The 15792-nt window shown below is 37.2% G+C and overlaps 1 protein-coding gene across 1 annotated transcript in view; it reads left to right on the forward strand.

Moving 5' to 3' along the window:
• Positions 1 to 3582: 3582 nt before the first annotated feature.
• Positions 3583 to 15792, forward strand: part of CA12 (carbonic anhydrase 12) — a 14059-nt gene continuing 1849 nt past the window's right edge. The window contains exons 1-9 of the mRNA XM_072402078.1: positions 3583 to 3853; positions 4171 to 4191; positions 12296 to 12475; positions 12558 to 12700; positions 13618 to 13710; positions 14835 to 14898; positions 15024 to 15181; positions 15339 to 15465; positions 15559 to 15646. Of these exons, the coding sequence (XP_072258179.1) occupies positions 3796 to 3853; positions 4171 to 4191; positions 12296 to 12475; positions 12558 to 12700; positions 13618 to 13710; positions 14835 to 14898; positions 15024 to 15181; positions 15339 to 15465; positions 15559 to 15646 (932 nt within the window). The 5' untranslated portion in view covers positions 3583 to 3795. The remainder of the gene's footprint in view (positions 3854 to 4170; positions 4192 to 12295; positions 12476 to 12557; positions 12701 to 13617; positions 13711 to 14834; positions 14899 to 15023; positions 15182 to 15338; positions 15466 to 15558; positions 15647 to 15792) is intronic.

Raw genomic sequence — 15792 nt, forward strand, 5'->3', positions numbered from 1 at the left:
TGTCCAGACAATGTCATAAAAAAATGTGATCAGCGGATGGCGTCTGAACCCACCCCAGAGGAGCAGCCCCTAGGCTTAGGAAGAAGACCTGACTACCCTTTGTGACCCTAAAGTGCAGCGTTTCAGTGGTCCGTGCCGGTGCTGCAGGGATATAGGTACACATTCCACTTCAGGTTTTTTTATCTCACTGGCCGAAACCAGTTTCAGGAATAATCATACTGTCATGACATACCTGTAGTGTCACATTTAGCACATTTTACACTGTCAAGATTGAAAGAGACTTTTTGCTGATTACAGATATTTGTCACATTTTTATTATTATTATCCAATATTTATATAGCGCCAACATATTACACAGCGCTGTACAAGTCCATATTTATGTCAGTAGCTGTCTCTCAAAAGGGGCTCACAATCTAATTTCCCTACCATAGTCATATGTCATTAACAAGATCTAAGACCAACCTTTAGGGGTAACCAATTAAACTAAGGTTTTATTTCACATGGCCCCCCACAGCTAGGACCTTACAGTCTGCACGTGACAGCTGGCGGCAGTAAGCCGTAGTAGTACATTAGTAGAACCAGTAGCCCCCATTTGTTTGGGGCTGCCGCAGGTGGCAGCGTTTTTTTGCATGAGAAAGTGCTAAACGTGCCGCAAACCTCACCACCAGTGTGAATTCAGCCTAACTGTATGTTTTTGGGAAGAGGAAGTGAACCAGAGTGCCCAGAGGAAATCTACACAAACACGGGGAGCACATACACTAAAAGCCTTATTAATTAGTAGAGTAAAAAAGTTGGCTGGTAAGCTTTAGAAAAAAAAAGCAAATTTAATAACATGCTATTTTTCATGCCACATCGCGAATATTGTAATATAAAACTTTTTTGTGCAAGTAGTGGCATTTTAGAGGCATATAATTAAAATCAAATAATTGTATTTTTAAACTTTAAAACCAATATATCAATACAAATTCCAAATAACAAATCAGTCAAATTAGTTACAAAAATGGTAGATATACAGCATGAGATGACATATGTATATGGTGTATATGTACTTTTTTTTTACAAAATTTGTTTATTTGGTATTTGGAAATTTTATTGATATATTGGTTTTAAAGTTTAAAATAAAATTGGTATTTGATTTTAAGTATATGCCTCCAAAGTTCCACTACTTGCTCATAAAAGTTTCCTATTGATTAAGTAGCCATGGTTAAGGAATCATTATCTACAGTGGTTTTAAATAAAATGACTTGATTATAAAGAAAAATGTAATGTAAAGATTCACGTAAACAAAGTAATTCAGAAACTCCCCACAGTGTCTAACATACATGATGAACATTCCTACAAGGTAGAACTGGTATTCATTCTCAGACAGTATTTAGTAAATATGTTTGAACTCTGAAGAACAGAGGAAGTTCCCATGAAACAAAGGGGGTGGGAATGTGTTGGCATGTAAAGCATACTGGGACGTACAGCTGGAGGGCACCAAATTTACTGTAAGGTGGATCTAAAAGTTATTAAAAGGTCACATAAACTACAGTGCAAGACTGTTCTATCTAGCATCACTATAAAGGTTTATAATTTATTATTTTATCTCTACCATGAAGATGACACATTGAAGGACAGTAAAGAGAAAAACTAGCAGGATTGCCAGAGGAGTTTAAAGCTCAACCTAACCCAGCATCAAAACAAATTCCTTAAGAAATCAAGTTAATTATAAGTATTACCTGTAATGCAGGAATGCTGGAAAATATATTTTGCCATCTATTCTTCCTACTTTGTGTGTCCCGTGGTCACACATGACTGTCCTTAACCCTGGCTGAATTTTAGTGATGATAGGAAAAGAGCTGTAGTGCAGTATTCAAGCACATTCGACATATAAAACAAGTATCTGTCCATCATTTTTCTTCTATGCGCTGTCTGCATTCACTTGCATTCAGCCTGATTGCTATTTGAATTTACCCTGTTCAGTTTTGGATTGATTAGACCTTAAACATGCTTTAAACTACACACAGGATACAATCTGAATGTGCAACTGTATTATCCTTCTTATATTTCCCTGATCCCTACAGACATCTTTGGCCAATCCTTATCAGAGGATAATGTGATTAACTGGATTGGATTTTCCCTACAACAGTCCAGCCTCCACAACTTCTACTTTTGCAAACATGTTTCAATGTTGATCTTTTGTTTTAAATGTTGATTAAACAGCCTTGTTGTGCCACATGTTAGTTAATGCCTAAAGGTTTCATGGCAAAGGGACAGGTTCTCTTGGATTAAATACCCCCACCCCACCCGCTCATCCTTACCTTTGCTATTCTCCCCACAGCTCCACCAGCCAGGACCCTGTGAAGACATTCTGTAACTCCAGTATGGGTATTATATCGTTCTTCTCACTACCTCTACCAGAAGACTCAATCTCCAGGCCTGAGCGCTAATTACTGACTGCATGTGTAACTCCGACTAACACAGACTCTCCTCCAGGGATCAGTGCACTGTTTTTGTCAGCTTATAAAGTGATCTGTATATGATAACATACACACCATGGGGGAACAGGACTGACAGACAGGGGGGCATTTACCCTCCAGGCCAGTACTTATATGGCTTCCCGTAAAGATGATCAGTGTTGGATTTTATTATTACACAGTATTTACCGGTATATAGCACCATCATATTATGCTGCGCTGTACATAGTCATGTCACTAGCTGTCCCTCAAAGGGGCTCACAATCTAATGTCCCTACTATGGTCATATGTCTTTATCACAGTCTAAGGTCATTTTTTGGGGATAACCAATTAACCTATCTGCATGTTTTTGGAATGTGGGAGGAAACCCCTGAAAACACGGGTAGAACCTGCAAACTCCATGCAGATTGTGTCCTGGCTGAGATTCGAATCTGGGACCTAGTGCTGCAAAGGCCAGCGTGCTAACCACTGAGCCACCATGTTGTTCAATGAATGCCTATTGCCAGAAAATGTTACCCTCCATAACCTTCCCAGGTGTCTGGTAAGAAGTAACAGTGCTGTAATGCTGTAATATTAACAAGCCTTTAGTGACTGTGCAAAATGCAAGCAATAATGCAACACACAGCGCATATGTTTGCATACTGGCTTAGCATTCATAGTTAATGACAAGTAGGAAAACATTGCTTTGCACCAAATAGACACAAATGCCATATGTTGTAATGCAAATACAGAATTCACTTTATGTGTGCAATGCACTGAATTTGCCCATTTAAATGAATAGACTGCCGACTGCAGCACATAGAAAAGCTAACGGTGTCTAGTAAAAATGCACCGCATTGCTGTTGTGTGAATGAGCCTTAAGTCAGACGTGTATAGCCATATTCAATGATGCTGAACCTTTGCACTTTTGGAACTACATACACAGGCAGATGCATTTGTCATATGACATTTACATTTTATATATATATTATACACTCTTTAACATTGTTTTGGAAACGGTTTATATATGTACAGCCATTCGCTTTGTCTTCTCTGTAACAATCCTTAATGACAGCAGTGAAGTTAAACAGAAACTTGTCTAATGTTCCATAGTATAGTTGTCAGCCACTTGTCTCAGGTGTAATCACTCTTTGGATGAAACAGGTAGAGAGGAGGGGTCACACAGTCAGCCAGGTTCCAGGTTGAGTAGTTATTGGTGGCGGAATGGTATTGGGCTGAGCCAGTCTGAGCAGACACTTGTATGTAACTGAGAGTTTATTGTGCAGGGGCTGTGTGAGAGTCAGGACAAGGTTAGGGAACAGAGGTGAATCATTGGTACTATTTCTGAAAATCACAGATGTACAGACTGCTCCTCTGCCTGCTCATCCTACCTGCTGCACTGGCAGCCTCTGAAGGTAAGGTATTTTATATTTATATGCCATATTCATTCATATTCTACCTGCCCTTAGTCAAAGACTCATTGAATGAATTACACCTGTAGGTATTAGACTTTTAAGGAGCTAAATAAAAATAAAAGGTGCTTAGTATAGACATCCTCAAATAGTATTAGTGTATATCTGCCCCTGTAATACCAATCTGTTAATAATGCACAGAGAATATTCCTGAGTGGCTATAACATGGATTTTAGCTGTACTTAGTGATACCTTCCACCTGATCAGGGGCTGCACATGCTTTGTGCTAATAATTTTCTTTTTTTCTCTTTTCTTTGCAGGACATAGCTGGGCATATACTGGTAAGTGATCATATATGGCTGTTTTAAAATTGGTATACACCTTTTTATTAGTTTTTTTTTAATAACATTTGCATGGATATCTAAAAAAATTACCCTATACTTTTTAACATATTAATTTTTAGTAGAATTGTATAGAACCCCTGTTTTTGAGGTTTTAATAAGTGCAATTTGCTTGTAAACATAGGTTATATGAATGTTTTATCAAACAATGCATTGTTATTAATAAATCCAAGGTGATTGAGGAACTCACTTGATAGGTAGATGTCAGCATTTAAATCAATCCATAGTAATTAACCAGTCAATGTACTATTTATACAATAGATGATTGGTAAAAAAAAATAATGATCTTCCAAAAACACCACCACGTCTTATCAATTTTTATTTGGCATTCTTCCCAAATATCTAATATCACTATCAATAATAGATGGGTGAGGCAGCACATTTCTGATTCAATTCATTGGTCTAAACAATCAAATATCTATTTTCTGTGGCTGGTTTGGGTTGTTGTACTATAAATGATGACCTTGTGCAATGTGTTTAGTAAAATTGCACCAAACCTCTTGCAATTAAACAAGAGAAAAATGTGTTAGAAGTATGCAGGTATCTCTTAAACTCTTTAGAGTTTGTTTATTATATACAAAACTTTCACCCAGGTGTCATTCATTTTTCAAGGTATGGTAAAATATGTTGTGTTTTTACATTCCCCTGTGTTGTGCTTGGCACGATGAGAGGCTTTGCCATACTGAAAAGCTGGAAATCACGTCTCTGGCACACACACAGACCATAACTTGCAATGAAAGAGCTGAACACTGTTTGTGCAATTTACTTCTGTCAAGGTGTGCTGAACCTTTCTTGTGTGTATGAAATATGTGATATGATCAAGTGAGCATAAGGAATCGGAGAATGACCTATTAAACTTTGTGTATTCTGAAGAACCGAAGAAAAACTTTTTGTCTCTTTTTAAAAGGAGGATTTCCTCCAAATTATATTTTTGTTGTGTGAATATTGGTGAGCTCAAATACTCCTTCCGCTGATTGGGAATGACCAATGTTCATTCCCCCTTCCCATCCACTAAAAACACAACCGTGCTCATTCATTTATCAGCCACTGGAAGCAATCGCAAAAAGTTTATTTCCAGCAGCAGTCCTATGATGTCCATTGGACATTTGTATGATGCTTTAGGGACTCTATTAATAATATAGTGCATTTTGTGAAATTCTCCATAGTATGTGAAAGTGGTATAACTTCTGTCCCTCCAGTCCTGTTTTAAAGCTGTTTAGTGGAAGGATATTTCCTATATATACTTGTGAATATTTTATGATGGACAATGCCCCTCCATTTGGATTCCCTACCACTACACTACCATGACGTCTTTGGCTATATCACACAAGTTGAGTAAAGTTTTACATCTCTGTTGTTCCATTTTTTTATTTCATTGACCAAATTCCATTAGTATTAAAGTCACCTGTTACCATTTAAAGAAATTAAAGGTAACCTTCTAAAGTGAAATCTGATTGGGATTCCAACTTTTACATAATATTCAAGCCACACAAAAAGCAAATGTTTGCCAGGTATTTCACCACAAGTAATTCTTGCCTGTCTGATTTAAAACCACAGCAATGGCACCATTTTTCCATTAATGCATGGCTCATTGCACATAATGCAGCCATTAAGATTCTTCACTTTGCAGTTATGAAGTTGATCAAACAAAACAGGTTTACAAAGTGAAGCTCTTAACTTACAAAGAACCAGAAATGTGGTTTGATTCCTACATTTAGAGCTGTGTACCAATTCCAGGGCTTACAGGCTCAATTTTAAAGAAACCTTAATAGTGTCACTTGTAATAAACCTTTTTTCTAGAGACCTGCAATGAACTAGCACAATCACAATATGTAGCATATTTGATCTTTGTGACTGTTTATGGTAACTATATCTGTAGAAGGGCAGGTCACTGTTTTAAGGTTAAACTTTTATAGTTGCAGGTATTTCTTTTCTGTTACCAAAGATCATGCATGGAAAATAAATCTACAGTGCCATTGCTGATAGTGATGTAATGTCCTCAACAGTTTGTAAGCTACTGACCTGGAACAATATCAGATCAGATCTTCTACAGAATGTTGAAATTGACTCAAAGGGCTATATTTATAAACGGGGAATATGATGTTCCCTCAGATATTCCCTACTGTGAATCTTCCAAGTCTATTTGTATTGATGGCAGTAATTGATTCCCATAAATGTTTGAGGGAATGGCAGATTCCTTGTTTTATAAGGTCCACAATGGCAGCCAGTTTCTTCACACGACAGACCTTTTTTTAATAATGTGTTTATTTACATTTTCAAATACATTACATTTACATTTAAAAATGAATCCTGGGCTAAAAATGCTTTGAGGAGTATCTGTTTAAATTTTCATATAAAGCCAAAGCACTGTTTTCCGGGGAAGGATAAGTACCATGAATTCAGGTTAAGCTCTTCCCAGTGATTCTCCTGATAAAGGAACTTATACTTTCCCCCAAAAAAAGACGTATTTCGGCTCCATGTAAGCATTTGCTACCAGATCTATCTGTGTCTAGATTCATTTTGTACTGTACATCTGGCATTTGGTGTGAATGTCTGAAACATGCGGTCTGGGCTTAAGTCATTCCAAGCTGACTTGCTGTGTGCTCGGCCACACAATTTTTTTTACAACAAATGGGTCTTTATTTGTGGGCCAAGTAAAACATCTATAAAACATAGTGTGTTAACAGAAAGACTGGTAAAATATTGTTTACTGCTCAGTTTTCCAGATTGCACATTTCCCCACTCAGGTGAAAGCGTACAAGACCAGAACCTGAATAGATCTTTTCCAGCCAAGTATGATAGGATTGCTTTCTGTATTAGTATTTTACCAATAGTATACGTGTGTGTGTGTATATATGTGTATATATATTATATGTGTGTGTATAATATATGGTAAATTCATCCAATGGTGGATAATTTTGTGTTTTTAGTGGAAAGTAGCAAAGACAAAATTAAACCATCTGTGGTATTTTTTTTTTATTTTTTTTGGAAAATGTTTTATCGAAAATAATTTTATTGAAAATAATGGATTAGGAAATGTTGAGGACAAAGATACCTTCCCTGCAGCACCTTCTGTAAATTTGATAAATTATTTTGCTGAACTGGTTTCTTCTGATGTATTGAGATAGCTGTAACAATACTCAAGGAGCGGCACTCTGTAGTCATTGATATGTTATATATTTGTCTTTGTATACACACAGAAAGTAGCTGTCACTGGAAACAATCTTTATTGATTGATTCAAGTGACACATAAATGAATGAGCACTGTACACACAGCAGCATTGTGATCTATGGACGGGGGGGGGGATGATGAGCAAGCTGCACCCCACTGTGATCTCCTCCATAGGAGTGAACAGTCTTTGTTCCTGATCAGTTGTTTATCAATCCGCCAGGATGAATTCATAAATGATGTCAGGGGACTGCTGTACACACACCAGATTTTTGCCCAAGATCAGCACAGCTATTCGTCTAGGGCGACAATGATTTGATACGTGTATGCAGCCTTCGGCATTTCCATAATTGTATTGATAATCCTAGTGTGGATTGGAACTGCAACACGGAGCCAAATATTTGCAGTGGTCCAAGGCCCAATTATTACAGACTGCTGCAAATGTTTTTACAATAAATGGTTCCATACACACAAGCATTATTTTATTTATAGAAGTATTGAGTGTAACATTGCTTACTAATATACATAAATACAGAATTTCACAAAATATAACATGATCTGATATTCTGAAATTACTGTTATTTTTTAGGGAAATGAACAGTTATTCATTATATCAAAAGCCATTACAAAGACATCTGGTGAGATGTTGTACGCAGTATTATCCCTGAGGCTTTTACATCACTGTTGGCTTGCTACAGAAGGTGTACATCTAACTTTATTATTATTAATAAACAGGATTTATATAGCGCCAACATATTATGCAGCGCTGTACATTAAATAAGGACTTTACTCATGAATGTATATACATAAAGGTATTGCATCCAGGGACTGATGAGTTACAAAGTCAAGCAACATACTTTCCAAAAAAGTGGTGAATATAAAATGTACATATCATTAAAAAAAAACCCACATCTTCTCCAGGAAAACATCTGAGATGTAATAAACCGGCCAGACACTCCACCAACCGGCTCATTAAAGGTCAGAGGTTGGACATTTTTTGACTGCACGTAGCCTCATTCCTCATGCAAAGGGATGATAAATGTACATGGACTGTCCCTCCGAAACTCCTAGATAATGGCAGTGTCTGCATTCTTGGTGAAATAACTAAATCTGTAGTATGGGTAGAGCTTGTTACAGCTGGCTCCATCTAGAAACCTGTAATTGTATGCAAGGCAGCTTCAACCGGAGCCCATTCTGATTCTATAGAATATTTCAACCTGACATTTTCTCTTTAACATTGTTGATTGTGTACACACTTACATTGCTACAATAGGTGCAGTGCATACAAGTGTCTGTTTTTGGTGCTTCTAAACTGTATTTGTGCATGAAAAATTTGTTTTTATTATTATAAATTTATGATGCACCCACAAGAGTTTACAAATTGCCAAAATAGGATCCCTTTAAAAATAAAAGCTTTCCAACCCACAAGCATTAGAATGTGACAAACCTGTCATGTAAAAAAGCACCACTGGTTACCCCAGGTGTAAAACCCTACATGTTACTATCCAATCAGCTTGTCAATATCTAACCAGCATGTTGCGTTTTGGGTTCTTTTCATTGCTCTGGTCATGACTAGGGTAGTTCAGACCCGTGCCCTATTTACCCCCCCCCCCTTTTAACTATACTTCACCCCCCCAAACTTGCCAACCTCCCCCCTCCTCTTAACCCGCAACAAGACCACACTCACAATTGAGTGGACTTAAAATTGGCCAGCAAGGAGCCGTTTATTAACATAAATAAATAACCAAAAATACAACAATATAAATAAATTTACAATTATTCAGCCAAATACCTCCCAAAATATACAACATAAATTATCTACCGTTGTAATAACGCAACAAACCAATTTACACCGCTCCACCAGGCTGCAGGTCTTGGAAGGCAAAGTCCGCCTCCAATTGTACTAACTCCAACCAGCAATATTACCACCACACTGGCCCCTAGAGGCCCAGTACCGCCTCAGGGGCCTACACTATACCAACTTAATAGGGCACACCCACCATCCTAGATGCCCCTTTTCCACAAAATTACCCCCGGATTCTTACCCTCCACCAGACCTCAACCAACTACCATCCCCTACCTTGAAAAACGGAGGGTGGGTAGCAAATTTTTTTCTCTCAAAAACTGTCCCTCACTTTGATTGCAGCCTTCCTTTATCTGTACCTATTCTCCTCTTATTTAAAAACTTCTGATCCGACCCTCAGGTAACCCCTCCCTGACCACTCTTCCAATCCATTAACTCCTTACCCCCCATTAATGGGCAGCCCTTAAACCCTGTCAAGTAGGCCCTGCGCTTATTCCCTGCTGCGGGCCTCCCTCTAGCAAAGAAAACATGCTGAACAGAGAAGTATAGTCTGTATTGTGATTTACTTACAGAGCTGGAGAAGTCGAAGCAATCTGACTAATATTGTCATATTAATATTTTTATTGTTATAACAAAGATTATGTTACTATCATAAGAATAGCTGAATTAAAATGTCAGTTTAAAAAGCCTAAAAACACAAATGATAAGATATTGTAAAGTCATATTTAAAATAAATGTAAAAAATTATATTTCAGCTTTCCAAGCATTTTATGTCCAGTTTGTACTGGCACAATTCTTTCTGTGTACTAAACTGATATCCAACAAAGATTTGGTAGTTCAAATTAGGAGAGCAACCTAGGGTGCCAAACCTGCTTCCTCTATAGGTTCAGTGTACTGAGCCTTGTTACCATGTGGCAGGAAAAAATAAGAGGGGGGAGGTCTGAAAAAAAGGAAACTAATATAATTTCTGTTTTTAAGGATTGGTAAGCTGCAATACATTGCATTTTTTCTTTTGGGGTGACCTCAACAACCATGCAAATACTGCACTATAAAATATCTTTGTGTAAAACAATTTTTTTTTCTTCTCTGACCATAGCTTGAAAATATATCACTATTCTTTAACAATAAGATTTATACCACAGACTCTATGATTTACAGCTTGAAAGAAGGAACAAAACCACTGTCCAATTTACCTGTACATTTTATATAGAAATGTGTTATTTATGTATGTCTTTCATATTTTATGTTGAATTAATACTCAAAATAGTAATCCTTACTACAACCAAGTATATTAGACTTTATTTATTTGAGATTTCGGGACCTTTAACCTGGTCCAGCTTTCACCAAAGCATTAGCATGAGTACTCTATGGCTACAACAAACGTTCTGCACAAACTTGTGATGAAAACATTACATTTGTGAACCGGGCCTATGATTGATTTTTTTAGTACTTAGATTATTTTATACATTTCAGAAGCTGTCTGTACATGTCCACTATATAAGGCATCTCTGTCTATGTTGGTGGTATTCTAGATGACTAGGCCAGGTTAGGTCGTCACAAAAGGTAAAATATCCTCCACACAAGATAGAAGGATTCCATCTCCTATTCAACTCCGGTCTGAAGTTTCTCTTCCAAAGAGGAAGTCCTTGCTGAGTTCTTGACAATCACTGTGCGAGTAGGACACTGGAGCCTTTGTCATCGGCAGCACAAAGCTCTTTACAAGTATCGGTTCATGATAAATGCACCTGTTCAACGCCTGTAAGGAAATTGTCCTTTCTTTACATAGGTTGCTGCACTGCATATTGATATTGTATACAAATGGAAAGGTATGTTCCGTTAGTGGTTGCTGCTTTAATGTATCCAGTTAATATTTCTTTTTTTTCCTACAAATGCAGATGTGTGGAGTTTTGTGTCCTATATGACTTGCCATGAGTCAGCCCTTTGAACCCCATAGAAGATATGATGGAGCCACATTTTGCATACACCACAGTATACTGTTATTTTCTCCTGTGGCCATTACCCATCTGCACATTAGTACATGTGCAAAGCAAAGTGGAAGTGTCTGTTTCATGAATAATATACAACACTGCAGGGGATAGGTTGCTAGATGAGGTAGATGAGGTCTTCCTCTATAATACTCTCTATGATTACATTTTTTCAATGGAGAACAATTACTGGACTTTGGCAAAGTTACCCTATTAACCTCCCTAGCGGTAACCCCAAGTGTGACTCAGGGTAGAAAAAAAAGTTGCTAAAAGCGGTAACCTCTACTAGATTGTAAGCTCTTCGGGGCAGGGTCCTCTCCTCCTGTATCACTGTCTGTATTAGTCTGTCATTTGCAATCCCTATTTATTGTACAGCGCTGCGTAATATGTTGGCACTATATAAATCCTGTTTAATAATAATAACCCCGAGTCACACTCGGGGTAGGTAATCCTATGGGAGGTAATAGTAAATACAGTCTTACCTGATTCGCCGGCGTCCCGCGCCATCCATCGCCGCAATCTCCGTCTTCTTCTCACTTCTTCCGGCCGGCTTCTGCATCCGATGAGTCACCGGGGAGTTCCCTGCGTTGCCGGTGGGGCGGGAAATTCAAAAATCCATTTTAATTGCATTCAATACAAAATAACTGTATTGAATGCAATACATTTGATTTATATGTGTAAAAGCAGTACATTGTTTTCAAGAACATTTATTTTACAGTATGAGTATAAGATGTGTTTTTTTTTTTTTTTTTTTTTTTTTTTTTTAATTTTTTATTTTTACATGATTTTGTGTTTCAAACTTTATTATACTCATACCAATATATTATACTGTAAAATAGATTTTCATGAAAAACAATATACCGCTTTTAGACATATAAAACCGGAAAGAAATGAACCGCTAGGGAGGTTAAAGACCGTCTTGAATTCTTCTGCTGAATGGAGGATCATTAGAAGAATCCTAACACATTGATCTTAATCACAAGAAAAGTATAAATTATACATTAGCGAAAAATTGTGTTTGAAGGATTGTCAATGCAATTTCCATATTTAATTTTCTTAACATTATTATTATTTGTTTTCATGCAGGTGACGATGGAGAAAACAGCTGGCCGGTAAATTACAGATTTTGTGGTGGTGGTTACCAATCACCTCTTGATTTTCATCGCAGCATCCTACAGTATGATTCCAGATTAGAACCTATTCGCCTGTATGGATACAATGCCTCCAGTACACAATCTTTCACCATTTCAAACAATGGGCATACAGGTACAGCGCAATAATCATTCTTTATATTCCATGTTGTTGGTCTCTGAATATGAATCTAAATGCCTTTTTTTTTTCCAAACAGTATCCATGAGTCTGCTGCCAAGTATGTCTATAGAAATCCCACCCTTCAGCTATATCGCATCACATCTTCACTTACACTGGGGCAACCAAGCAAATCCTAAAGGCTCAGAGCATTGTATTGGAGGGAGAAGGTTTCCAGCCGAGGTAATGTGTCTGAATACAGCATACTAGGGCCCGAATACATGATTTTTTGGGTTCTTCCAACTGAAAAGTAATACATTAGGAGGGTAGGGCTGGAGATATAATATGGGTCCTTCTAGATGCAGAACAACCATATAGTATAGGCATGGAAAACATGGTTTGTTTTATTTTTTATGTCTTATATATACAATTCCATATTCATTGCTGACTTTTTCACCTGTCAAGGGATTTGCATTTCTGAGATTTTCATAGCTCCCATTAGCAGAAGAAGAGCCGTTATAAGTCTTGTCCCTCCCCCTCACTGAACAGTAAAAGATGATGCAGCAGACGGATAATCTCATCTGCCACTCCGCTCCTTCTTTCTATAAGCATGTTTCATATCCTGCAAAACAAATGAATGGCCCCTTGTGCTGCTTCTACCTTCTTTATGAGCTTTGCTGCAGGGATTTAAATACATTGATACCACCGATACCAAGTCAAATTCCAATACTTGTATGATTCATTTGTTTCTGTCTTTTTTTTTTTTATTTATTTTTATATATATATATATATATATATATATATATATATTATTACTATAATATTTTTATTTTTTTTGGAGGGGGTTTTAGAACACAATTTCAGAGATAATATTTTCCTATTCATCCTTGCAGTGACCTTCTAAACAACTATGCCTCATTGTGTGATTGGATGTTATAAAATCTAGTTGTAAAATTTAGAGCCCCAAATATTTTTTAAAACAGTCTGTCATACTTTACACTTTATATATTCTACTAATCCTCCCTATATACTTCCTATTTATTACAATATATTTGTCTCTCGTGATTTAATTGCCCAAATTGTATCTGAGCTATCGGTGTCATTTCATTTTTACCTGAATAAATACCAAGTGTGTGACAACATTTACCACTTTTCTGCAGCTGCATATTGTACATTATAACACCAAGTATGCAGATGTGGCCACCGCGATGGAGGCAGGAGACGGTTTGGCTGTGCTTGGAATTCTCATGGAGGTGAGACACAGAACATATTTGTTGTAAGCGTGTGAATACATTTACACTGCAATGGGGCTGGACAGAACAATCCTATTACAGGACTAACATTGGGATTTTCTTGTACTTTGACACTTTGCCTCTCCAATACGGAGACTGGGAACATCCAAATATAAATAGAATTGGAACAAATGTGTAACATTTTAATGTTGGCTTGACATCCTGATTCGAACATCTGAGTTGTCATTTTTGTTTAGAGTGGCTCTCATGCAAATATAACTGTTTTTTTTCCCACACTACTTTTTCTAGAAGGGGGGTGGGATAGATATCAAAAACACCTAAGGTCAGCCTCGGCTTCAAGATGTTTTCTTGGACACCTGTGTGACACCAATTTGTCCTGAGGCAAGAGTTCTAACTTCTGCGCGGTGTTCATGGGTTTTGCTTAGAAGAACATCAACAAAGTCATATCAATTGGAACATTCTCAAAGTTGCCCAACTGCTTCCTTCAAACATGTTTCTCATTTAACCCAAGTGAAAAAGCATTCTTCTCCAAATAGCTAGTGAATTTAAAGTCTTCGCTCAATTTTAAAGCTTATGATGTATACCCAAACTATTCATATTAGTCCCAGTTGTAAAATTTGTGTTTATATTTTTTTCTGTTGTCTTTGTTCCTTTAAATAAAAATAACAGTCCTTAATACCAAAGGATTATCCAAGCACTATGGGTTAGCTGCAGAGACAGTGCAGTGTAAAGAGCCAAAGCACAACCAAATGCCTGATCAAAAAAAAATATATATATATATATATATATATTCTTATTATTACCTTATTAGTATCTGAACCTGACTATATTAAATATACAAAACTTGTACTAAACTACTAAAACTTTCCTTTAGTCAGTTGAACTATGGTGCAGCTCTAGCTAGCCATGGTGTCCCTTTAAATGTTTCGCTATTTTCATGAAACATCACTTTCAACTATTTGTTATAATTTGTGTCGTTTTCTTCAGGGTTAACACTGTTGGACTGGTACAATTCAAGAGACATAACACCCCCCCCCCCCCCCCAAGTGCTCCATGTATTTCAGCAATATATAAATATTGCATGATTATAAAATATTCTTATGAGTTTTGGATTTTTCTTACAGATTGGTTCTTTTAACCCTGCCTATGATAAAATCTTTACACAACTGACACATGTAAAATACAAAGGTAGGTGTATGTTTTACTGGCATATCCAATGGTTACCTACTTGCTTTATGTAGTTCTTATTACACCCTTGCTATCTTTCAGTTTTGTTTTAAAAAAATTCTAATAAACTTTTTATTGTCACACAGGGCAAAAGATTCAGATTCCAGGGTTCAACATCCATGATCTTTTGCCCGAGAAGCTGGATGAATATTATCGGTATGAGGGTTCCCTTACTACTCCACCCTGCAATCCCAGTGTTTTATGGTCCGTCTTCCACAGTCCTGTGTACATTTCAGAGGAGCAGGTACAGTGATGTCCTCAAGTATTTAATTTCATGATTGTGACCTAAAGTCTGAAAGATTGGGAGGGGTGGAATAGATATCAAAAACACCCTACAATGGAGGTTTGAATTGTTTTATTAATAATTTGGCACTTGTGTTTTATTTCATGTTGCCACTTAGCTGGTATTATTAGAGACGGCATTGTATTGCACAGAGAAGAACACTTCGGCACCCATACAGATGATGAACAATTACAGACAGCTACAGCTGGAAGGTGACCGGCTGGTCTCTGTCTCTTTTAGGGAAGGTAAGTCGGCATTCTGGCCTAGAGAAGGCGACTGAGCAGTAACTATATGAGAAACCAGCCTGTAAGCTGATGCCTTTTCCTTCTTTAAAACAGGAGTTGTCCTTTCAGTCACTTTGGCCTGTGTTCTTGGTGTTATAGTTATCACTTCGCTGATCTGCTGGTTGTTTCACAGGAAAAAACGGTAGGAACCTTTTTTGTGGTCTAATCACATAAAATATTATTGGTATAAAGGGCCTGATTTATTAAAGCTCTCCAAGGCTGGAGAGAATACACTTTCACCAGTGAAGCTGGGTGATCCAGCAAACCTGGAATGGATTTCTCCAATGT

Source organism: Pyxicephalus adspersus, chromosome 2, assembly GCF_032062135.1.
Source record: "Pyxicephalus adspersus chromosome 2, UCB_Pads_2.0, whole genome shotgun sequence".
NCBI classification, from domain to species: Eukaryota; Metazoa; Chordata; class Amphibia; order Anura; family Pyxicephalidae; genus Pyxicephalus; species Pyxicephalus adspersus.